The 26,034-nt window shown below is 24.9% G+C and overlaps 8 protein-coding genes across 8 annotated transcripts; 5 read left to right on the top strand and 3 right to left on the bottom strand. All coding sequences in view use genetic code 6, as the record gives it.

Annotated features, from left to right (window-relative positions):
• Positions 1 to 242: 242 nt before the first annotated feature.
• On the bottom strand, positions 243 to 1,211 carry TTHERM_000294698 (PRP38 family protein; the record flags this gene model as incomplete). The annotated part of the gene is made up of 1 exon (XM_012796909.1): positions 243 to 1,211. The coding sequence occupies one exon, from the start codon at positions 1,209 to 1,211 to the stop codon at positions 243 to 245; it is 969 nt and encodes a 322-aa protein (XP_012652363.1).
• A 437-nt stretch (positions 1,212 to 1,648) lies between these two features.
• On the bottom strand, positions 1,649 to 5,313 carry TTHERM_00294730 (peptidase C65 otubain protein; the record flags this gene model as incomplete). Its single annotated transcript, XM_001013105.2, has 4 exons — positions 1,649 to 4,437; positions 4,512 to 4,580; positions 4,674 to 4,948; positions 5,003 to 5,313. 4 exons carry the CDS (start codon positions 5,311 to 5,313, stop codon positions 1,649 to 1,651), a joined length of 3,444 nt encoding a protein of 1,147 aa, XP_001013105.2.
• A 749-nt stretch (positions 5,314 to 6,062) lies between these two features.
• TTHERM_00294740 (vps16, amine-terminal region protein) lies at positions 6,063 to 9,336 on the top strand (the record flags this gene model as incomplete). The annotated part of the gene is made up of 5 exons (XM_001013106.3): positions 6,063 to 6,488; positions 6,606 to 7,009; positions 7,071 to 7,437; positions 7,497 to 7,793; positions 7,855 to 9,336. The coding sequence occupies 5 exons, from the start codon at positions 6,063 to 6,065 to the stop codon at positions 9,334 to 9,336; spliced, it is 2,976 nt and encodes a 991-aa protein (XP_001013106.1).
• Positions 9,337 to 9,666: 330 nt separating this feature from the next.
• On the bottom strand, positions 9,667 to 10,005 carry TTHERM_000294739 (hypothetical protein; the record flags this gene model as incomplete). Its single annotated transcript, XM_012796908.1, has 1 exon — positions 9,667 to 10,005. One exon carries the CDS (start codon positions 10,003 to 10,005, stop codon positions 9,667 to 9,669), a length of 339 nt encoding a protein of 112 aa, XP_012652362.1.
• Positions 10,006 to 10,343: 338 nt separating this feature from the next.
• TTHERM_00294750 (plasma-membrane choline transporter) lies at positions 10,344 to 13,174 on the top strand. The gene is made up of 9 exons (XM_001013107.2): positions 10,344 to 10,406; positions 10,520 to 10,852; positions 10,920 to 11,147; positions 11,209 to 11,359; positions 11,426 to 11,545; positions 11,598 to 12,062; positions 12,120 to 12,222; positions 12,340 to 12,519; positions 12,579 to 13,174. Coding segments are annotated over exons 1-9 (2,010 nt in total). The 5' UTR covers positions 10,344 to 10,405; the 3' UTR covers positions 13,008 to 13,174.
• A 783-nt stretch (positions 13,175 to 13,957) lies between these two features.
• TTHERM_00294760 (phospholipid-translocating P-type ATPase, flippase family protein) lies at positions 13,958 to 18,328 on the top strand (the record flags this gene model as incomplete). The annotated part of the gene is made up of 6 exons (XM_001013108.3): positions 13,958 to 14,287; positions 14,444 to 15,143; positions 15,431 to 16,160; positions 16,238 to 16,484; positions 16,539 to 17,289; positions 17,415 to 18,328. The coding sequence occupies 6 exons, from the start codon at positions 13,958 to 13,960 to the stop codon at positions 18,326 to 18,328; spliced, it is 3,672 nt and encodes a 1,223-aa protein (XP_001013108.1).
• A 1,726-nt stretch (positions 18,329 to 20,054) lies between these two features.
• Positions 20,055 to 20,969, top strand: TTHERM_00294770 (Serine/Threonine kinase domain protein; the record flags this gene model as incomplete). The annotated part of the gene is made up of 1 exon (XM_001013109.3): positions 20,055 to 20,969. The coding sequence occupies one exon, from the start codon at positions 20,055 to 20,057 to the stop codon at positions 20,967 to 20,969; it is 915 nt and encodes a 304-aa protein (XP_001013109.1).
• Positions 20,970 to 23,231: 2,262 nt separating this feature from the next.
• Positions 23,232 to 25,799, top strand: TTHERM_00294790 (eukaryotic translation initiation factor eIF2A; the record flags this gene model as incomplete). Its single annotated transcript, XM_001013111.3, has 6 exons — positions 23,232 to 23,721; positions 23,785 to 24,374; positions 24,475 to 24,696; positions 24,747 to 24,995; positions 25,084 to 25,377; positions 25,440 to 25,799. The coding sequence occupies 6 exons, from the start codon at positions 23,232 to 23,234 to the stop codon at positions 25,797 to 25,799; spliced, it is 2,205 nt and encodes a 734-aa protein (XP_001013111.2).
• Between the last annotated feature and the right edge of the window lie 235 nt (positions 25,800 to 26,034).

Here is a 26,034-nt window from a genome sequence, read left to right as displayed (position 1 = left end):
AGTTATAAAAGCATTGCAAAATAATATAAATTAAATAAATAAATAAATAAATAATTCCTTGATTAATTAGATATGTGCAAGATTTTTAATTTAAAAATTCTATAATAAATTAGATTTTTTATTGATATTTATTAACAACATTTAAGAATATAAAATATTAATTTAAAATATTTATAAAACTCTTTTTCAATTTTTAAAAATTTATTCGCTTTGCATTTAATTAATTATCATTTTTTATCATATCACAATAAAGGTAGGCCTAATTTAGCTCTTTCCTAATTCCAAAATTCTATTGAGTTTTTATCAGGTTGTTTTTATCTTCTAGGTTCATTTGACGAGGACCTTGATCTTGATTTTGATCTTCTATCTCTATTCGGTCCTCCCTTTATTACACTACGCCAAGATCTATGCTTATGACTTTTCTTTTTTCTATCCCTTGAATTAGATCTTGAATTAGACCTAGAAGAACTAAGTTTTCTATGTTTCTTCTTTTTCTTTTTCTTTTCTTAGCTTTTATCTCTATCTGAATATTCCTATTACTCATCTCCTTTACTTTAATTATTACTTATTACTTCGCCTTCTTATTATTTTTATTCTTCTTCTATTTCCATTTATTTTCTTAGCTCTTCTTCTTCCCTTTCAATTTCTTATTGTAATAACTGAGGAATAGCTCTTGGCTATAAAGTTCCATTTTCTTCTAAAACTCTTCTTTTTTATATATTAGGAAGTAAGGTATCTAAATATACTTCTTAGTTTATTAAGCTTTCAACAAACTCATCCATATGAATTATTTTAAAAGATCCATCTAAATCTCTGAATCTCAATTTCCTATAATCTGCATAAAGTGGTTCTAAAATTTTGTAAATATCTTCTGAAGAAGCTACTAAACGAATATAAAAGCATCCTAAAGCAGTCAAATATTTGTAATCTTCTTAGTTAATATATTCCATAACTTCAGCCTTCTCAGGACTGATTTATAGTAACTTTAATGATAGCATTAAAAATTTAGATGGCTTTCTATTGCCACCATAAGTGCCTCCTACATAATCTAATTCCAATGCTTCGTCAATTATTGATGCTGCTGTTAAACCTGGTAGTTTTTCTTTCCAATATCTATTTTAATATATCTTATTTCTTATAACAGCCTCTATAAGGTTTTAAGGGTTTTAACCTCTAACAGAAAGTGCTGCTGCTTATGTTTTATTTGACATTAAAAATACCTAATGAATGATATTGATAAATACTTAAAAAATAAAAAATAAATAAAAATAAATAAATAAGTAATCTAAGCTTTTTAACCAATCTTTAAAAGCTAAATTAGTTTTTGATAGATGCTTAATATTTAATTTGATAAAATATTAAAATTTAGAATTATTTATTTATTTAAATTTATCAAGATCAGCTAGTTTTTTTTCAGAAATATTCATATTTATTTTTGAATGCTTTATACTTTTATAAAAACAATTTTTTTACAAAAGAAAGAAATATTTATAAATTAAAGTAGTTAAAATAAATACATAAAATAAACTCATGTATATTAAAGTGCATTTAAATTAATTTTAAATTTGGTCTCTAATTAATTTTTATGTATTTTATCATTTAGTAAGGTCTTTAGTTATTTATAATAAGGAATAAGATAATAAAAATTTCACTTTTAATCGCTAACACATGCTTTACAATATATTTTATTAAATAGTATTACTAAATCTGTTTTCTACTCACATTTCTTACAATAAATAAGTTTATTCTTACTTGTCTAAGCTATCCTACTGTTGCTTAGTAGTTCTTTGTTGCAAAATTAACATTTGATAATTTATCTAGTTTTAAAGCAAGGATAACAGATTTCGTAATTAACTTTACAGCATGTTATTGATTTTATAACCACATCGTTATACCCAGCATGATCACATGGTAAAAATACATCATTATTTTGTTATTACTTCTATATTTTTGGTTCCTTTTTCGAACCATCACTGATTATTGAAGGGGGATTAGGTGTCAAAGAAAAATTTTACTGCTTTTGTAGTTTATCACTATGTAAATTATAGAAGTTACTTTTAAAATTTATACCCTCACCTTGGAATGTATAGTTAGAAGAATCATCTGTAGATTTCATATGCATTTAGCTTTACATATTAGGAGTATCTGTTTATGTATCTTAAGTATTAGATTTTAATTTTAACTCTTTGTGATCTTCTTAATAGAGTTACGTTTCATTTTATTATGTTTATCTTTTTACAAATAAATTCTAATTAAAAGTATCTCCATCTCTTTAAGAAAAAAGCTTTTCATTTGAAGACCCCATATTATCAATTTTTTTACCATCACTTTATAGAAGCTAGCTTGTGTTTTATCCTTTAAGTTGAGATTGAGATTGAGAAATAATAGAATCAAAAAGGACTAAATGATTTTGTTATTGATTATTATTTACTTTAGAAACAAGATTTTCTTAATTTTCTTAGTGATTTAAAATAGATGATACTGAGGAAATTCTACCTATTTTGGTTTAATATAGAGTTTGTAAATTAATATATGATTCTCTAACTTTAACTGCTTGATTGCTTTAGTCTTTTAGGAATTTTTCATATTCTGCCATCAATTATATGTAGTACTATCTTAAATTTTGTTAAATGCCTGGTTATTTAATGAGAAGCTCTAAATCATCATGATATTACTAATGGTTGTTGAATAAGCTCAAAGAAGGAAAATAGTCAAGACATGTTTCTCTATCAAAAACTAAATCATAATGCCCATCATTCAGTAAAATGTATATATTACCTTGAGCTGGTTAGTTCACGTTAGGCTGATAGATTACTTTTTCATTAAATTCAAAATTACCAAATTTATCTTTCTAAAGCTAAATTATCTATATAGGATGTCTAAATATTTCAGTACTTAAACTGATTGCATGGTATTCAGCATCTTCTTTATAAGTACATAATTTTATACGAGTCTATTCAATATCCTCTTAAATTAAGTATTCTTGATAAACTTGATGGGTTCCATATTTTTCTAGGGCATATAAGATCATAGAGCGGCAAAGTGCAACAAGAGAGTAATCAAAATCATGGTCACTTGATATACTATCAAACATTTTCATTAAAAATAAAGATATTTCTTCCTTTGTTGTTGCCTACATACGTTCTATCAGAAGAAGCAAAAATTGTTACATAAGAATAATTTTTACGTTATCTCTATCACTTCTTGTCTAACCCTAATATTCTAAATCAATTAATGGATGCTTATTGTTATAAATATCGATTATTAGCTATTCAAATTAATCAAGTGTATCATATTTGCTTAATAGAATGACTAAATAATTTACAATAAGTGCTCTATAAAAACAATTTCCATCTCCACGGACACCAATATAAACAGGAAATATTTAGGCACGAGAGCACCCCGCAACCCTTTTTTGTAAATTGTTTTTATATTTATGGATAAAAAAATCACCCAAGTTTTCAGCACTTTATAATCCAGATATCTCTCTATTTATCCTTTAAATGAAAACCCTTTCTTATTCCACCAAATATTTCTAAATCAATGATTAAAACATTTACAGTTTTTATGGTTAATTTTAGTAAAACTTGTTCAAGCTTAGTAAAGCTTCATCTTTATTAAAACTGGCAGCTATTGCTTACTATGTTCCAACAGAAGGATAGAAATAACCTGTAATTGATTAAAACATGGATGGGTCATATTTAAATAGTGATTCTTTTCTTCCATTATCAGATCTGTAGTAATCAGCATCCCTTTGCTAATTATTATTACTAAAATCATTATATTAGCTATATAGTTTGCATTTATTACTATCTCTTTGATAGCTTGAGACTATTAGATTATTGCTGTTCTCATCTTAAAGTTATTCAGTTTCATCTAAACATAGTATAGCTTCATCTTTATGTTCATAACTTGCATCTGGTTTTTACTAGTTTTTGTAATTAAAATTTCCTGATTTAGTTTTTATTTTACTTGGATGATAATTAATCGTTTAAGGAACTATATTATTTAATGGATTGTTAGAATTGTTCATATTTGTATCATCATCAAAATCATACTAATTTAAATTTTGCTTGACATCTTCATCTGGATTGAAAGCTTGTTGATTATTCATTTGCTTTTATTAGCTTTGTTACTTATAAAAATATCCCGATGATTATTCTCTTTGAGATTCAGTCGGATTAATAAGAGGATAATTGCTTGTATTAAATGAGTGACTTTATCTTTAATTATCAGGTAGCTGATAGTTCCTGCTAGAATTGTTGATTTAAAAAGTCATATCTTTATTATTTAAATTACTTTAAGAAATTTTGGAATCAAGATTGATAATACTTCCCTATATCTTTACAGGTAATGATACTGGGATGTTACTTACTTACAAATCTTCTAAGTTTGGATCATTTGAATCTTATTTATTCTGTGAAAACCTCAGCTACTCTTTATTATGGAATATATTAAGAATTTATTATTGTTTTTAAAAATACAAAAATTGAATATAAAGATAGTATCACCTTAGATCGGAGTTTAATTTCTTATAGGTGTTTCATATCTATATTAGCTTCCATTTTATCCACTATTTTCTATTTTAAAAAGCAAAAATCTTAATAAATTTCAATATTAATTTCAAGTGCTCTAAATTGAAATAGAGAATTAAAATTTCTTTACAATGTTACCTTATTGTTGTAATATCTATTAATTTGATTATCTTATCTGAGATTCATTTTTCTTTTGCGTTTCTGGGTTGGGCGTGTAAATATTATAGCCCATTTATTAACTTGGATTCTATTAATAATTACTTTATTTATAAAATTATGTTTGATTGTTTTCAGGAGGATAATCCTTGTAAATGTTATGGCTTTAAGTTAAATTTAACTACTGTTATTAAAATCTATCTTGATTATAATCCTATTAGATCCTATCATTTTTTTACTTCTAATTATTATATTAACTGGAAAATAAAAATAATTTAAAGTATTTAGCTAATACTAATAAAAAATGGTACTTATTTATCTAAGCATTAGGAGTTTATTGAATAAATTAGTTATTTTTTGTATCATCCCATTGTGAGTAGAGCCCTTACTAACTTTGCTAATATTAATATTGTTGATTACTACTATAGTATTCTTAGTCAAAACCTTATGGCGTTCTATTATTTTAAATGTTTCTAATTTCAGACATTCCTCCTGGCGTTTATCCGTACACTTAGCTTCCTTTAGCAAACATTTAATTACTTGTTTAGTTATTTTACTCATTTATTTTCAAATTAGACTATCTATTGTTTAAATTATTTTATTAAGTAGACTACTAAATCATACGTCAATTTTCAATATAATCTAATTCAAATTAAGAAGCTATTGAATTTCTTAGCTAACTATTCTATTACAATTAATTTTAATGGAAGACACTTTGTATTTAATGCTCTATTGAACTAAATAAATCTTTATGCAAATCAATACTAAATTCCTTTTTAAATTAAAGTTGGTTTATTTTATTGATTAAATTTTAATAAATATCTATAATAACAATCAATCATAAATTACGATTGAATTATAAAATTAATTAATTAATAATTTCTGAATCTGTATTGCATCATAACATTTTTTCAGTAATTTTATATGATGAAAGTAAAAGTGATAAAATTTATGAATTTTTTGTTGATAATTTCATATTATTTAAGTACTTAAATTTTAGTTAATATTTGAGAAATTCATTTTAGCAAAAGTATTTGAAAAAAATTCTAAAAACTGATACCGTTTATATTGCCATACTTCTCTTCAAAAACAATAAATTCTTTTTGATATTGAAAGCTTTTTTTGTTTTTATTGATGATTGCTGATAAAAATCTTTATAAATAATTACTTTTATAATTCTTAATTGATTTGAATTGAGAAATAATAAATTTTTCTGATAACAAATGAAAATAAATAATTAAAAGTGATATTTTTCATATAGATTGCACAATTAAATTAAAAGTAATAAAATCAGAAAGATACATTTGTAAGTCAAGTTGATATTTTAGGATAAGAAAATAGAACTCATAAAATAATTATTAAAATAGTAAAATGATATTTCACGAAGATATTATCAATTTAGGAGAAAAGCCATATGAGTATAAAGATTTTTTTACTATGGACTCTAAAATATAAGAAGATAATATAAAGTTAAGTTATTTTCACAGTGCAGTAGCTAAGTATGGTGGTCCAATAGCTCTCATGAGAAATAAAAATAAAATTGTTCCTAACTTAAAAACTTCTGTTTTGAATAATGAACTATGTTTTTTAACATCCGATGGTGTTATTTTTAATCATATAAAATTTGATTATCAAGGTAGAGATGTAGTTTGTTTTGATTTCCTATAAAATGAATTGCTTTTAATTCTTACTAGCAATCCTCCTGTGTATTACTTAGTTGACCCATTCAGGAATGAATAAAATCTTAAACCCTATAATTTGGATACAAAGTTTCAAAGTAACATCTATCAAGCAAAGGTAGATAAAATACATAAAGTTTTATTTCAATAATACCATCAGTTTAATTTTTAAATTTTTATCAATTTACTGCATATTGGCTACTTTTATAATTATTATATTATTTAAAACAAAAAGGCTTTCGGTAATGGATTTGCATTTTGTGCAAAAATAACCAATTAAAACTAACCAGAAGAAGTAAGGTTCTTTTATGTTGATAATTTGCATATGCAAACAAGAGACAAAATTATTCCAGAAAAAGCTTTCTATAAATCTGGAATTAAAGAAATGCCAAGAGATTGGATTATAATGACAAAGGATTAATCTGAATTAAAAACACTAGAAATATAAATGACTCACCCTGAAAGCGGTGTTATTAGCCTAACTGAAACTAATCGTAAATTATATTACCAGATTCCTGACGTAAATCAATCAGATAAAGCTTCAGCTTAACCTAAATAAGTCTCTAGTAGTCTTCCTCCTATTAAAAATATACAATTTATAGCTTTGTCACCTAGCAATTCTTTGATAGCTTACTTATAGTAATTAAAAATATTTAGAATCAGCAATTAAAATAAATTTTCAAAAAATATTGTAAAATAGGGAAGTTGGAAATGGAAAAATTAAGCTTAGTGTACTTTCAAATGATTACGAAGCTAAGAGATATACAGTTTGTGATGTTGACTTAAAAGGACTTAAATTGCCAAATACTATTTCTTCCAAGGAATCATAATTGCAGATGATGTGGTGTGGTGATGACTGCTGTGTATTATAAATAGATTAATCTATTCTTATGATAGGGCCAGATGTTACAGAAATCATTTAAATTAATGAAGATTTTATCATGTCGAAGGAAGTAGATGGAATAAGAATCATAACAAAGAAAGGTGATAAATTGCTCCGTTCATTACCAGATGCTTTTTTAAATGTATATCCTGAGTACATATCAAATTGGGATTCATAAAAACCTGTAACTTATATTCTATTTAAAATATTTCATAATATCCACAATAAAAAATATATTATTAGGCAGCTAAATTACTTCAAAATTATTTGAATTTGAAATCAAAGCAACCTTTCGATGACTCAGATCTTAGAAGCAACCCAGCTTAACTTAGATAAGCAGTAAAAGATTGTATGACAGTAGCTGCATTTATTACAGATGAAGAGAAATAAAAAGATCTTCTAAAAGCAGCATCTTATGGAAAGACTTATTTGGGACCAGATGCGATTAACCATGATGAATTTGGGCTTTTGTGTCAAAAATTAAGGGTTGTTTATAATTTTAGAGAAGTGAGTATCAAACGTATGATAACTTGTGCATAGGTATAACTTTCTCATTATATTTTTATTGAATGATAAAATAAATAAATCATAAATCATAAAGGTTAATAATCTGCTCTCAGGAGACTTGTAATAACAATTGATAAATATAATGCTTAGATACGATTATCATGAATTAGCCTTTAATGTATGTAATTAACTTGATTTTAAGCCAAAAGTTAGAACTTATATTTTTGAGCATTGGGCTGAAAGGGTCATTGAAAAGAGTTCTGCTGCAGCAAGATAGCATGAACAAAGAAACAGTAATGATTTAGGAGGCATAGGAGGAAATAAAGATTCATGGAATTCTATGTAATATAATGCCGATAATGAGGATAACAGAGTAGCTGAAAAAATCATAAGCAAGCTTAGAAATGAAAAGAATGTTTCATTTGTAAATATAGCTAAGAGAGCTACAAAAGAGTGTAGATAAAATTTAGCAATGAAACTACTTTACTAGGAGCCATCTGCATTCAAAAGAGTTCCAGTTTTGATTTGGATGGGGAAAAACTGCTTAGAATTTGAATCAAATGCCCTAACTTAAAGTGGATTAGACAGAAATGAAATTGAAGAAAAGCTTAAATCTAAGGAATGGAAAGAAGATGTTTAAACTAGGTAAGCACGTCATTATGAAAATGCGCTCTAATAGGCACTTTAAAGTCGCGATAGTGAATTAATTTATATGTGCTTAAAAGAAATGGATACATACATGAAAAATGAAACTTTAAAGTTCCACGTGTTAAAAAGTGAATAAATTTATGCTAACCATTATAAAAACTATTTAAAAAACAGTTCTTCTTAGTCTAAACAAGAAAGATATAAAAATTTTATAAATTATTGTAATAATGATTAAGGTTTAGAAAAAGTAAGCTACTTCATCAAGAATAGCTTTTAAACTAACTATAAGAAGTCTACAAAAGAAAATTTGATAAACAGACATGAAAATTTAAGACAAGCTTTAAAAGAAATTAATTAAAAGAAAATAGATGATAACTTTTTAGGATAAGCACTATTAAAAGAAATTTAAAGTTTGGAATATATACTGGGCAGTCCTACAGATGAATTGAACAAACACTTCATAGATGAAATTTTAGAATGGACAGTCAATAAGAGCTTATCAGACACTTTAGCACGTGATGCCAAATCAATCAAAGATAAAATAAAAGACTTTAATGTTTCTTAAAAGCGTACAGATTTTTTAAAAGTTCGTAATTTAATAAAAGAGAAGGATTATGAGTAGCTTGAATTTTTCTTGGTTAAAGAAGTTAATAAAAAGAACGTTGTTATTCCCTACGAATTGGTTGCCGATTTACTAATAAAAGAAGGAGCAAAAGACTAAGCAGTTCGTTTGATATTAAATATTCCAAAAATGGAAGAAAGAGTTACTATCCTTCTCAAAATCGATGAGGCAAAGCGTGCCGTGTAAGATGTAATCAATTCAAGAAAAAATTTAGACTTACTTGAAATGATTAGAGAACAGTGTAGAGATCCTAGTGTGATTAGTTACATGGAAAATTAACTTTAATCAGCTGGTCTTAGAAAATGAAATAAATTTATTATTTGCAGAAACATTAATATTCAATATTTTGTATTTAGCTAATATACAGACAAACTAAAAATAAATATTTTTTTTTTCACCTTAGAATATTTAAATTTTTTCAACATATGCTATCTTAATTAAAAATAATACATTTTTTTTTGAATTTTGTATTATTTTTATATTAATAATAACTTGGTATTATTTAAAATTAGAATCTATATTGTATGACAATTCAGTTTGGTATTTATTTATTGTTTTTTAATTAATTTAAGTATTTTCAGTTTAAGAAATTTAATCATATCTTTTTTTCAAAATTATATTAACATAGGAGACCCATCAAATATTATTAATTATAAAATTCAAGTTTAAATATCTTTATCTCGTAAGTATTATTGCCAGGGTAGCAATACCTGTGTCTATATGTGGCATAAACAATGTAGGTTGTGATAGATAGGATATGAGAGTTTGATGAGACAGTTTGCTAAGAGTGTGCCCGCTCCAAACAATGAGTTGCTATGGTGGTAACCTAGTAATAGGACTCCACCAGGGCATTAAAGAGCTAAGGAAACGCCTCAGGCTGGCAACAGAACAGGGAAAACTTGCCGCTTGTTGTGGTGGAAGGATAACATACTCATTAACTGTCAAACTAATCGTTCTACTATCAAAGCCAGACATTGCTTTTTTTATATATATTAATATATTAAAAATTTCTTAAATAATGAGAAAATTTTATATTTTTCCTCCTTCAAATTATAATTTTTTTCTATTACAAAGAGTAAATTTTAGTAATATTTTAATCAAATTAAAATAAGATCTTTAAAAAAATGAAATATTTTGAATGACTTTTATGATTTTTACTTTTTACAAAAGCGAATTAAAAAGTAAGGATAATAATAGATTTTTAAATTAAATTTGATAAGATTTAATTCGCTTAACTAGATACGTACCGTGATAATTATAATAAAACATTAAGCTGAGATTAAATAATTTATCATAAATAAATAATTAAATACAATTTGTTTGGATTGTGAAAAAATAATAAAACAAAGTATTAATTTCTTCACTCAATTTTCAAAGTAAACTGATAAATTTGAATAATTATAAAATAAGAGATTTTTGTTTAAAGTTAATAAATTAAATAAAGAATAACAAATTCAAAGATCTACTAATTAAATACTTTGTATAATAGTGAGCAAGGGCAAGGAATAGGTTAGATATCAACAAATTAATATGAGTAAGTTACCAGATCTAGAAAAAATAGAAAAAAAAGAATCTTCTGAGGAGATTATGACGGAGTCAATTAAAGTTACTTATAAGTACAAAGAAAATGATCCTAATTATATGGGTGACAAAATTGGAACAGATAGGAATTTAATACATGGCCCTATAAAAAATAGAGGAATAACAGATTGCATTTGTTCATTATTATTTATTGGGTTTTTAGTTGGCTTATTTTTTTCTTCTATTTACTCATTCTCTGAAGGTTCAACTACTTCCTATGCGCTTCCTTATGACACAGATGGTAAGAGATAAAAATATAAATAAATCATATTCTTATTTTGAAAAATATTTAATTAACCTCAAAATAGGTAATGTATGCGGAAAATCATCTGGCTTTCAAAATTATAAATATATTTTTCTGTTGGATCCTTAGTCTGGTGATTATAGTAAATCCGTATGTGTATCATCTTGCCCTACCAAGACTTAGGAATAAGATATAGTAGAATTTAAGTGCAAATAAAATTCACAAATCTAAATTGATAGCAACAATGGATTATGTAAATTATCGTCAGCTAAATTCTTTAACACAACAAAATGTAAATTTTTATAAAATTGAGTTGCAACGATACATTCTAATCAATTAATTATTTTCAATAGATGTAACAGCTTGTATCCCTGATGACGAGGCTTTAAAGGCAAAAACATAAAGCTATCTTTAACCTTCATAAACTTTCTAATAACATATGGCTGACTTATAAGCTTCATGGCCTGTTATGCTAGGATCAATTTTTATTTCTCTAGCCATAGGGTAAAAAATTCAAATTTTTTTATCCTAAAAAAAAAGGATTTTAATTTAAATTATTTTTTTAAATAGTTATATTTATTTATTCATGATGAAAAAATTCAGTGGATGCTTAACTTGGTTCTGTATAATTACTGTTATATCTTCCTTTTTTGTAGTAGGAGGTTTAATGGTTTCAAACGATACTATTGGGTAATTTTATTTTTTCAATTTATTTTTGTTAAAAATATAATATTATAATAAGAATTATAAGCTCTGGTACAGTTGACAGCAACTAAAAGGAAGGAATTAAAGTCCTTGGTAGTTTTTGTATCATATTTGGAATAGTAAGTTTACTATATGTTCTCTGTAAATGTAAGCAAATCAGAATGGGAATCGCTTTAGTTGATGTCTCTTCCGATTACACAACAGATGTTTGCACTTCATAACTTATTCCTTTTGTAATGTGGTTTATCTATGTTTTGTGCCTCGTATTTTTGTTACTAGCAGGAGTTTATGCATATGGCATAGGTGAAGAATCTGACTAACCACAAAACCCTTTCAATAAGTATATCTATAACTCAAATAGATATTTAATTCTATTTTATATTTTTGGACTGATTTGGATTAGTGAATTTCTATCTATTTATGCCTATTTTTTAGTGTCTTCTTCTGCTCAACAGTGGTATTTTAAAAGATCTTATTAAAGTCTGCTAAAATCACCAGTCAAGTAAACAAATTTTAAGAATTAAAAAATAGTAAAAAGTGTGTTTTATGTAAAAATTAGGTAAGCAGTGAAGCTTGGATTCTATCATCTAGGAACTTTGGCATATGCTTCATTGGTGTTGCCTCTCTATACAATAGCTAATTTTATTTTTGAAATTTTTTATGTAAACAATTAAACTTTACTTTAAATACTAATTTAATTGGTTTATTAATAAAATAATAAGCTATTAAATTTGGGCTAGTAAGAAATCAAAATTAAAATTTTTTTTTTTTTAAATTAGGGATGCGGTAAGGGGATTTAAAGTAAAGAAACAGAAAGAAAAAGAGCTTAGAGTTAATACGACGCAGAGTGGGAAAATAATTCTAAAGATTAAATAGATAAGGTTTCTAATTGCTGTGTATCTTGCTCGAATTTGTATGAAGGAAGATTTAGGTTTGTTAAAAAAGAAGGAATTATTTAGGTTTTAAAATTATTTTTTGTACAAATATACAAATTATTTAAAAATTTTTATCAAAAAAGACTGCCCTTACTGGAAGAGATTTTAAAAAGGCTTGTCATGAAAGCTTTTATTTAATGAAAAGAAATGAAAAGTATTTTAAGAGTTTGCAAGGATTAGGATCTTTGATGCTACTTCTTGGTAAGTGCTTTATTTGTTGCTCAAGTACCTTTTTATGCTATCTTATTTTGAGTGATAGCGAGACTTATAAAAAAGAACTATATAGTCCAGTTTTACCTACTGTTTTAATAACATATATTACATTTACAATTGGAAATATATTCGTCACTGTTTACAGTTCTTCTTCTGATAGCATATTGTAATCTTTTTGTGTAGATGAAGAATTACATAACGAAATGAAAGAATCAACAGGCAACACACCTCAAAAGCTTCTTTAATTTCTTGATAAATATACTGATATTATTAAAGATTAAAAGTCTGAGAAAATATGATAGTAGCTCTTATTATTTTTATTAATTTTAAAATTGAAAATAATTATTTATTATTATTATCATCAAAAGTTTTGTTGTTAGCAACATAATTTATTTTGTTTTGATTTATCACTGGATATGAAAAGTATATTAATGTTAAAAATATATTCAATTTTTTTATGAGCAGCTTATAAAAATCAATTAACTTTACATTTTAATGAGCTTTTAATTAATACATGCAGTTATTTTAATTTATTTAATATGATGCTATTTTATTTATCAAATTATGCATGGGAAATTATTGTTAGCACAAGCTGAATATGTATTTAAAAAATTCTTTATATGTTAAAATTATCTAAAATAATAAAATCAAAATCTAATAAATTGAGATATTTTAAGAGTTAAATGCTTAATTTTTAGGTATCTACAGTTATTTTCTATTTTTAATGGAAACTATAAAAAAAATAAATCTCAGATAAGAAATTATTAGACGGATAGAAAGTCCATAAAAGCTTTTCTAATTCATAAATGAATAATAAAAGAAGAGTATCAATCAAAAACCTATAATTATTTAAAAAATTAATGGAAAATAAAATAATCCGACAATCGATAGTAAAATAAGAAGCTAAAAAATAAATAGAATAAATTATTTATTTATTTATTTTAAAAAAAGTTAATTTTTTTAAGGAATTCTCTACCTTTCAATCAAAATGTGAAATAAAAATTAGGTTATTAAAGAGTTAATAAGCTTATGTTGAGAATATAAATATAGCAAATAAAGACTTATTATAATATGTAATTGTTATTGCATATTTTTTTTTAATTAAGGATAAAAAGTAATTATTTATTTATTAACATAATTAAAAGTAATAAAAAACAAGAAATAACACTGATTTACCTATATATATATATATTAAATAAAAAGAAAACATCAATAAATTGCAAAGAAGTAAAGTTGAAAGCTCACTAAAATGCCTAGAAAAAGATGGTAAGACATGCCTGATAGGACTATTGTTAGTAATTGTCCTGAGCATGTTAAATTTTGTAATAATAGTATCTCAACCACAAAGTACACTCTCTTCACTTTTATTCCCATGAATCTAGTTGAGTAATTTAGTAAGTTAGCAAATGTCTACTTTTTATTTATTGGAATGATGCAAATGATAAATGAAATATCTATTTCGAATGGTTAGCCGGTTATATATGTTCCGCTTTTTGTTGTTTTGATGATATCTGGAATTAAAGATCTATTTGAAGATATGAAAAGGAACAAGTCAGATTAAGAAGAGAATCAAAGATTGGTAAATTTTTGTTTCAACTTAAAATCTAATTTCCTCCAATTAGCAATTAAGTTTATTTAGATGCATAAGGAGGAATTTATTCATAAATTCATTTATTTATATGATATTTCTACGAAAAAATTACTTTTTTAATAATATTTGGCAATTTATTAATAGGTATGGACTTATAGAAATGGCATGTGGATAAGAGTATATTGGTAGAGTTTATTAGTAGGAGAAATAGTAAAAGTAGAAAAAAACTAACTCTTTCCTGCAGATATTTTATGTATGTATACAACTGATTCTAAGGGCCTTTGCTATGTAGAAACTAAAAACCTAGATGGCGAAACCAATTTGAAGCGCAAAATATCGAATAAATCTTTATAGCAATTAGGAGAAGCTGCTATTCTACATTAAAAATTTACTTTTAATTGTGAAAAACCAAACCCCTACTTATATAAATTTTAAGGAAACATGGAAATAACAGATGGTTACGATTAATAGTAGAAAATATCCCTAGATTACAACAATTTTATACTTAGAGGATGCTCTCTGAAAAATACAGACTATGTAATTGGCTTGGTTTCTTATACTGGAAGAGATTCTAAAATAATGATGAATACAGTAAACGCAAGATCAAAGAGATCTCATATAGAAAAAAAAATGAATGTTTTTATTAGTTTGGTCTTCTTGCTTTAAATAGTAGTATGCTTGTCATTTGCATTAGGTGCTGCAATTTGGTTTAATTAAAATAAATCAAGCCTCATTTTTATGCTTGGAGTCAGTAGTACAGCAGAAATAGACAACAGTTTTGGTTATTTATTAGTTGTGCAGTGGGGTGCTTGGATTCTTATATTTACTAACTTTGTTCCTATCAGTAACTTACTTTTAGTTATTAATTTAAATCATTCAAATTTGAATGAATGCTGTGTTACATTATTATTTTATAATTAATTAAATTAAAAGAAATCATAAAATTCTTTTTTCTTCAAATTTAATTAAATTCATTTGCACACATACACTCAAGCAAATAAACAAATATTGGCTATTTTATTAATTCTAATTTTATTCGTTTCTTGCTGACTCTATTCTTTTCTGGCTTTTTTTTTATTTTTATTAAAAATCAAATTAACTTCAATTTTTTTTTTTGAAAAATATTAATAGGCTTAATTGTAACCTTGGAAATGGTGAAATTTATGTAAGGAATCAGAATTACATAAGATCCAAATACATATTCAAAAACTTATGATATTCAGTGCACTGTGTAATGCAGTGGATTGAATGAAGAATTAGGATAAGTAGAGTATGTTTTTTCTGATAAAACTGGAACATTAACAAGCAACACGATGAAATATAAATGCTTAACAGTGAATGGCGTATCTTATGGTGAGTAAGATAATATGACTGAATAAGAGTTGATAGATAAGCCTAATGTAACAAATGTTAAATTTTTAGATAAAAAGTTATTTGAAGACATGTAAGGTAAAAAAGCTATGGGTTCAGAATAGCAACAACATCTTTTTACAGCTTTAAAAGTACTCTCTGCTTGCCATACTGTGATTACAGAAAAGACATCAGAAGGAATAGAATACAATGCTTCCTCACCAGATGAGCTGGCACTTATAAATTTTGCTAAATTTTGTGGATTCGAGTATCTTGGAATTGACGAAGACAGTGTTATGAGAATTAAGTAAGAAAATATAATGCACAGATTTAAGGTATTGAATGTATTAGACTTTAATTCAGTAAGAAAGCGCATGAGTATTATTGTGGAAGATTCTAATGGCAAGATTTTCTTGTTTTGTAAAGGTGCAGACAGTGTCTTACAAAAGCTACTTGACTAAAAATTAAATGAAGATCATATAATAGAGTAGACATGGATTAACTTAGAAAGGTATTTATTTATTTATTTATAATAAATAATTACCAATTTTTTTATTTCTAATTAATTTAAAAATATAATTTTATTAGGTATGCATCTGTTGGTCTCCGTACTCTTGTTTTAGCATAAAAAGAAATTTAAAAAGATGAGTACCATTTATGGAATGAACAGTACTAAGTAGCATGCTGCAGCCTTAAAGACAGAGAAGAAGAAATGGAAAGGTTACAAAAAAAGATAGAAAAAAATCTTATCTTAGTAGGAGCTACTGCGATAGAAGATTAATTACAAGACGAAGTTTCTTCAACTATCTAGCTTATGAAGAAAGCTGGAATAAAAGTAAGATAATTATATAAATATAGATTTAGATTAATATTTAATAAATCATAAAAGGTTTGGGTGCTGACAGGAGATAAAGTTGAAACAGCAGTTAATATAGGCTACGCTTGCTCACTTTTGAATGATTAGTTAAGGAGAATTCTTGTTGATGGTTATAGTTTAGAAGAAGTATAAAAATCTTTACAGGCAGCTTACAAGTCTATCCTAAATGAAGTTGAAAATCATAACTAAACTATCCTTTAAAGCAATAGAAAAAAGTCATAAAAGAACGAAATGATAAAGAACTTTAGTTTAGATCTCGCTCTAATCCTGACAGGAGATGCTTTGATACACTGTACAGAAAATAAAGAGAATAATGAAACTCTAATGAAAATATCAGAACATTGTAAAGTAGTTCTTGCTTGTAGAGTTTCGCCTAAACAGAAGTAAGAAATTGTGCATTTAGTTAGAGTTGCTAAACCAGAGTCAACAACTTTAGCAATTGGAGATGGAGCTAATGATGTGAATATGATAAGTGCTGCTCATGTTGGTGTTGGCATTAGAGGAAAAGAAGGATAACAAGCAGCTAGAGCAAGCGATTTTGCTGTTGGAGAATTTAAAATATTAAAATCCTTACTTTTTAATCATGGAAGAGAATCTTATAGAAAAAATTCAACTTTGATATGCTACAATTTTTACAAAAATATGCTATTAGTCTTACCATAGTGGTGGTATGCCTTCATTAGTGGGTATTCGGGTTCTTCCATGTATGACCCTTGGATTTATTAACTTTATAATATGTGTTACACTTCTCTTCCAATTGTTGGTAAATAATAAATAAATTAACTTATTAATTCCTTTATTATTGAATAAGCTTTTAATAAATCAAAATAGAATTATTATTAATATTCAATTTATAAAAAAACAAATTTAATATTATTTATAATAAAGTATATGCTATTTTTGACCAAGAGTTTAGTGATGAATATTTGGTTGAAAATCCTGATCTTTATGTCCAAGGTATAAAAGGTTTACTTTTTAATCAAAGAGAATACTGGCTTTGGATAATAAATGGATCTTGGCATGCTTTCTTAAGTTGTTTCATAAGCTTTGTAGGTTTAGATGGAACATTTTAGGTTAATGGAAAAGATTTCTTTTTCTAAGCCACAGGAACTGTTACTTTCGGAGCTACTGTCTTCATTGGAAATTTAAAAGTTTATATTTTCAGCAACACTTACAACCCAGCTTTATTGATAAGTGTTTTTGGAAGTATTATCTTCTATATTTCAAATCATGGGCTGGCAAGCTATTTCTATGTCACATCTGATATATTCAATACTTTTTCAAACACTTATTCAAGCCCTTACTTTTGGTTTTGTTCAATAATAATTATAGGAATCGCTACTATATTTGATTCTACTGATAGAAGATGGGAATATTTTAGCTAAGTACTTAAAAGACAAGATGAAAAGAAATTAGCTTTACTTAATGAGGCTCTAACATATTAATAAAATGAAGGATTAAATCTTGAAGGTTCAAAAAGTAATTCAGCAGAAAATAAAAATTATTAACAAGAAAACAGAGACGAGATTATAACGTGTGTTGGGATGCTCAAAAATGGATACTAAACTTAAGAACCAATAAATCTAAAGTAGCACAAGCCTCTATATGGAGAAGAAGAAAAGGTGCCTTCCAGCGAATCTCTTAGCAATCCTCCTTATCCAAATAAATCCGCTAAGACTGTATCTAACCATTAAAATTCCCACATGAATTCTAATTATCTTACTAGCACTAAGCCATACACAGGATATGCTTTTTCTCAAATAGAGCCCATCACAGAAGCTTAATAAAAGTATACTTACTGAATTTACTAAATATTTAGTTTTTTATTACTAAATATAATAAATAAAAAAAACTTAAACTCACTCATAGTCAGTCATATTTCATTTGATTATATTTAGCTTTTTCATTTTGAATGAGCAATTTTAGAATTGCATTAATTTATTTTTGATAAATTATTGAAGATTTATTAAAAATGAATAAGTACCTTCAATCTTATTGCTTATCTTTCTTGAGCAAACTTAAATAATTTTCTTAAATATATAATTCTAATATACTTTTTTGTAAAACAAAAATCCATACTTAAATAATAAAATAATTATAGATAAATAAATAAATAACTAAAATATAAAAAGGTTAAGAATATTCAATTAAAAACATCTTCTAAATCATCAAAAATATTACTATGTTTTTGTTCTTTGATTTATACACACTATATATTTGCTACTTTGAACCTTATCGAATTTTATAAAATCAAATTTTTTATTAAAAAGTAATTTTTTTATATTTATTATATGCTCTGCTTATTTCTTTTTAAAATTAATATTTTATATTTTTATCTTCAAATAAATTATTATTATTTAAGTTATAATTAGTAAATAAAGTACATATTAAGGCAGTTGTAGATATTTTATTTTTTTTAAAGTTTAAATAAAAATTAGTGTTTTCAATATTTATTTTTTTTAAAAGATAAAACCTAAGTTTATTAATTTAATATCAGAATAATTGTATTTTAATAAATTCATTATTCTTTTTTTGATCTAAAAGTGAAATTCCAGTATGTGTTTTAAAATTTGTTAATCATGATTGTTAAATATATTAAATTGTCTTTTCTTTGAAATATTTTCATAAGCTTTTAAATAAACTTGATTATTTAGCTATTTTAAAGTTGATACAATTATAAAAATATTCATTTTTTTAAGATAAAGTTAAAAAATAAATTATAAAGAAAAAAGCCTCATTTTTGAAGAAAAAAATAATTTACTTGCTTTCTGATTTTTAAAAATATTATATTTTTTCTATTATAATCTAAATTAATTTTCTCTAAAATTGCTAATCAAAAGTTTATTTAGAAGCTTAATAAATATTTAAATGTTTTTAATACAATGTAACTATATAAAAATATTTTTTATCTCATTAAAAAGGTGTTTTCTAAAATATAATTTAATATTCTAAAATTTATTATCAATTATATATTAAAAAGCTTTCTTTAAATATTCTAGTAATACTCAATCAAATATTCTTCATTCTAGAAATATCTATAAAAATATATCTTAAGAAAGTTTAGAAATTTCTAAAAACTCCAAAATATTCTATTTCAAATTTATTTATGAATAATAAATAAATAAAATGGAAAAAAAAATTATTAATCTTCTATTTAAGGATTAAATTTAGAATAAAATAAATTTTAGAAACTAATTTAAATATTTTTAATATTAAAATATAAAATTTTAGTAAAAGAATTATGTATAAAACGATAGTGCATCATTTATTTATTCACTTCCTCTAGCAGAAAAAAGAATTTTTATTAAAATAGACATTATTAGAAAAGAAAATTATTAATTCTTTTATCACGTCTGATAAGCAAACCTAATAGACTATTTATTTATTTATTTAATCAGAAATGTATTTTATTTTATTGGCTATTAAATAATTTTGATTTCAAAATATAACTATAATTTATAAATTATCAAAAACAATCTATAAATTGTAAAAAATGAGGGTCTTCTTTATATTTAGCAAACTTATAAAATGATCGATGTAAATATATTGTAATCAATTACTACTGGTTCTTTAGAAACCTAAATTTACGAAGTTTACTTGAGCAAATCTTCCTAAAGTACAAATCAAAACAATAAATTTTTTTTAAACGCTCAAGAGGGTTATTACATTGGTAAATCTATTTCAAAATCTTGCAACTTCTCCTTAAAGCTACTTGATAATGAAATTAATATTTTAAAAGAGCTCAATAATGATTATATCATTAAGGCTATTGGGTTACATGAAACTTAATAAAGTAAAATGTTAGTTTTAGAAAGCTATTATTGTGATTTAAGTGATTTCATAGCTTAAAATTCTACTCCTCTTCCTACTTTTAGCTTATTCGATTTGAGATATATGATATCTGATATTGCAAAAGGTTTAGAATATTTACACTCAAAGCAAATATCGCATAATGACATCAAACCATCTAACATATTGCTTGATGAAAGTTGCAATGTAGTACTTAGTGATTTCGGTACAGCCTCAATGTCAGAAGGCCAATCTTCAGAGCACTTAAATTATATTACTTCTATTATGAATAAGACTTATCTAGCACCTGAAATCAATGGCTTGGCTGAATAAAAAATTATTCATTTTAATCCTTTTAAATCAGATATTTTTTCTTTTGGATTAACTATCTTTTCTTTAATGTTTGGTGGGCAATTACCTTATGAATCAGATTAATACAGAAATTATGACAAAAAGTTTAAACTCTTACACAGCAATCCTGATCTCTTTTTTGCTAGATAAGAATATGAATAATACATCTAATATTGGAAGTAATAAAAAGAATTCAAATATTCTTTATTCGTAGAATTCATTCAAAGTATTCTTAATCCTGATCCTCTCAAAAGAATGACAGCTAGTTAAGTTTTAGACCACTAATGGCTTGAAAACTTTTGAAATTTACCCTTTAAAACAAAAAATTGTGCATATCTTTTCAATAATTTCCTTAACAAATAATTATATTTTTAAGTTAACAAATTGTTATTTATTTAATTTATCTTCATTTTTTTAATTCTAATAAAGTGTACTTACTTGTTGTATATTCTTAGTGTCTAATAATTTTTTTAATAAAGATAATTCAATGAAAAATTAGGTTCAAAGCTATATTTATTCCATACTATATATAAAACTATTTTAAATATATAAACAAAATATATTTAAATATAATTGAATTTTGATTTAATTAAAATAAAAAATTAAATATTTTTAAAAATGCTTTATTTTACATCATATTAACCAGCTGCTCAAGCTAATTCTTAAGATATTTAGTTAGTAGTAATTAATCCTTACTCTTAGAATTTATATGACTTTGATAATGATTTGCAAAAGGCGCTTGACAATATAAATAAACAAAAATTGAATTCAGAATAAAAAGTAAATTAAGTAGATAATTAATAATATCAGATTGTTTTAGAAATAGAAAAAATTAAATATAGAATTGATTCCTAAAAGCGTCTTTTAAAACTTTTAGATATTTTTAAGAAAAACAGTTTTCCTTTCACTTTGAGAATTGTTTTAAATGGAGAACAAGTCATTTAGGAAGATGAAATCAATATCCTTAAAGAAGTTTTGTAAACAAAATCTTGTTTCACATAAGTTGAAATCTGGGTGAATTAGATAGACAATTAATATGATTGGAATTTGATTGATCTCCTTTAGTTTAAATAAGTTGGGACATTAATACTTAGAATAGATAAATATTGTTTGCAGTCTCTAAGATCGCTATCTTAGTATTCTCATAAAATTAGGGTGCTATCTAAAGCAAAATTTATTCTTAAAGAGGATATTCCTTTCAAACTCTTTGAAATTTTTGCATGGCCTGCTAAAATATAATTAGAAATTGAAGAGTCATAAAGACAATATTCTACTTTAAAGCTCAATTTTTTGTCTCACTTAAAGTATATTAATTAGCTAGAAATAACTTATATTGACAACACAAGTTATTCCACACAAAGTATAGTTTTGCCAATTCTAACTAGTTAGATATCCTAAATTTAAAAAGTAGATAGAATAAACTTTTTTTATCAAGAGCAATTCTCTTCTTCATTGCATCCAAGCATTTTACAAAAAGTACTAGATAATAGAAATTTAGTTGATTTTTCACTATTTCTACCTTATGAAAGATACTTAACATAAACAACTAAATTTTAAAAGTTTAGTGCAGAAAAGGAATTTTACCAAACCTTATCTACAAGAAACCTGCTCGATATTTCCCTTACGATAACTGTAAACTAAATAATATAGCTTTTTGAAATATTCAAGAGGCAGTAAAGCTATGTCAAGCTTGTGATTAAAGTAATACCTAATTAGTTTAACTTATATCCCTAAACATTTTCAAAGGAAAAAGATGATGAAATCAATATGATAAATGTTCTAAATTAATAGTAAGTTGAATAAGTGAGTATTAATAACCTAACTCTTGCTTGTAGTTAGAGCTTTAGCTACGATAATAGAAAAACTTTTTATAATAGGTTTGCAATTTTGTGCATTTATATTTTAAGTTCTAAAATAACTAAGCTGAACCTGAGCATTCAGTCTATTATGGAAGGAGACTTAGAAAAACTTTCAAAAAAAATTAGAATAAACAACCAATTAAAACACTTTTAAATAAAATTTGAACAAAAAGTAGTTTTCAATACGAATACAATTATGCATCTTGCAAATTCAAATATACAAACAATGAGTTGCTTTGTAAATAAAAATAGCTATCAATTCTTTTATCAGCTATTTTTAAATCTAAAATCGCTTTAAGCTTTACATCTTAAAATTGATTAAATCCCAAATATAAATGACAAATTTTTTGGATTGAATATTCCTTATATTTATCTGCAAGTCAATTAATAACTGAATCCAAAGTAAAAAATGGCAATATTTATGAATAAAAATATATTCTTATTTTTCAACACTTCTGAAGGACAAAAACGAACCATTTTTTCTTAAATTTATTATAATAATATTTCTTTGCTATTCTCCCTAAATGCTATAAATAAGAAATGCTTGTTTTCTGCTGAAAAATAGATTTTTAAAACTTCTTTGCTTGAATTGCTTTAACAATGATAAAGTTTTTAAATATAGAAATTCCTAAACTGTATCTCATAATGACTACTTATTAATTAATTATTGATCTAAGTATATGTATATTTATTTATTTATTGATTTATGTTGCTGATTTTGAGTAAATGTTAGAACAATTTTCAAAAACTCTAATATTTAGTTAAGCAGATAATTTAAATAGTGGACCATCATTATAAATTTTTGTATCTTCAGAATATAAATCTAATATTTTTTATAAATTTTTTAGATAGATCACTTGGCAATCTATAAATTATAAAAACCTAATTATCATAAAATTTGATTCACATATCTACCTCTTTAATTTCAAAAAATAAATAAAGCAAAACAAAATATAAATAAACACATAACCAAAAAATGTCAGGCTGGGACGATTTTTAAGAACTTCCTCAATAACCAAATCAAAAGAATAATCAAAATAGGAACCAAAATAATTAAAACAAAAATAACTACAACAATAACAATCGTAATTCTAATAATAACAACAATAGAAACTATAACAACAATATCAGCTCTTAGCAAAATTAAGGAAGCAATCAAGGATACAAATAATAGCAAAAGCCCGTTTATGTTGAAAGTAATTAATTTTTATACTAAAATATTTTATTAATGATTTGAAAAATAACTTTTCTTAATATAGAACAAGAAGATTAACCAAGAAGATTTTAGTTTTTTAATAGCAGCAAAAATAAACCTGATTAACAAAAAGATAACATACCTTAGGATTAAGTAGAGGAGAAAAAAGTTAACTCAGAAAATACCCAAGTTGAAAGCTCTAGTTAAAAGTAAGTTTCCTAGTTGCCTACATTATCATCTGTTTAATAGTAGTAGTAGCAATAGCCATAATAGTAGTAATAGCAACAGTAAGCTACTAAAGTATACGAAGTAGTAAATGCTAACTACAATGCTCCTCATAAAATCCTAATCAGATCAAAAGAAGGAATTTATGAGACAAGTTGTTATTCTTAATCTATGATTAATGAAAAAAAGGTTTTAACAGGACCAGCAGATTTTATGTGTCTATCAAAAGACGAGCAATATATTTTAGTAACTTTAGATACAGTAGTTAAGGTCATTAAAATTAGCGACAACTCAGTTGTTAGCTAAAGAGAATTTGTTTCTATCAAACACACTAATCTTTCTTAGAACAATAAATACATTTAGGTTTTGGACAGAATTGACAACAACAAATACACTTCATATGTCTTCTCCTTCCCCGATTTTAAGCTTGTATAATCTTATACATTTGCCAAAAAATTATTAAATATTTTAATATTTGATATTTTTTTTCAGCTAGACAACAAATTACTTACTATATTTTTAAAAATAGTTGAAAGAATTCAATGAGAAGAGATACATTAAGGAAAACGCTCCTTATGTTAAATTTAATAAATAAGAGACAAAAGCTTTTTATTACAATTACTCCACTGGGTTCATTGAAGTATATGAAACACCTGATTTTTCCAAAATTGTTTAGTAAGCAGAAATGTAAAACTTAGATTTCTTCTAAGTATCACCTGAACATGATTTTATTGTTGGTTGTTTCCTTGAAGTAAATAATATTTGAACTCATTAATTAATATATTAACTGATTGTTTATAGCATATGGTAGGTTATGAAAAGACTCAAGCTAAATTATAATTTTATAACTTGGAAAAAGATAAGAGAGAAAAAGTGAAAAATATTGAAAAAGCTTAAGAAATTAATATAAAATGGTCACCTGATGGTAACAATTGTATATTGACTACTTAAACAATTCACGATTCTACAGGTAATACTTATTATGGTTAAACTGCCTTGTGGAGATATCAATTTGGTAAAAAATACCTTCACCAAATTCCAACTATTGATGTAATACATTTTCATATTTGCTTAACTTAATGAAATTCATTTTAAATTTATTAATTAATTTTTTAAAAATTATTTTAAATTATTTTAGGGCCCTGTCCATGATGTTGATTGGCATCCTAACGGAGAATAGTTTATTGCTATTGTTGGTTATATGCCTGCAAAGCCTATTCTTTACAATCTCCGTTGCGAGCCCTTATTTTCATTTGGTACAATGCACAGAAATACTATTCGTTTCTAGCCATAAGGAAGATTTGTACTTTTTGGTGGTTTTGGTAATATTTCTGGTGATGTTGATGTTTGGGAGTTAAATTCATTAGAAAAATTAGCTAAATTTAATTCAAATACCTCAGCTTCTATCGAATGGTCATTAGATGGAAAACACGTATTTATTAAAATTTCTTCAATATTTAATAATAAATATTTTTTTTATTAATGAATAATCAGATTTTGACTGGAGTTCTTACCCCAAGATTAAGAGTTGACAATAACTTTAAATTATTTAAATGGAATGGTGAACTCATTAATACTTGTAATTTCTCTCATACTGAATTGTATGAAGTTGTTTGGAAAAAGAATTAACAGTATACTGATATGACACCTATTCCTGAAAACGAAATTACTAATGAATTGAACAAACAGAGACAAATCACTAAATCTTAAACCAGTAAGAGACCTTTATTCGGAGGTGGATCATTTGCCGAAAGTCTTAGAAATGAAAGAGGTGAAGAAGGCCCAAAGAAGTTAACTGGAGAAGAAGAGTGGGTGATAAAGGCAAAAAATGAAGCCAAAAAAAATAATAAATGATTTTATTAATTTGAAAATAATATTTTTTATTATAATATTTAATTAATTTTAATTCGTATTTATAATTTCCTATCATTGGTTTTAGTCTTTAATTTAATTGAAATATCTAGTCGATAAATAATTTATAGTTATAGTAAAATTAATGCTAGAACTAAAGTTTGCAAATGAATAAATAAATAAGCAAGCTAATGGCATCAAAATAAAAACAAAAAATTTATTCTTATAAGAGAAAATT

The sequence above is a fragment of the Tetrahymena thermophila genome (genome assembly GCF_000189635.1).
Source record: "Tetrahymena thermophila SB210 genomic scaffold scf_8254688, whole genome shotgun sequence".
NCBI lineage: Eukaryota > Ciliophora > Oligohymenophorea > Hymenostomatida > Tetrahymenidae > Tetrahymena > Tetrahymena thermophila.
This window is presented reverse-complemented; position numbering and strand designations above follow the sequence as displayed.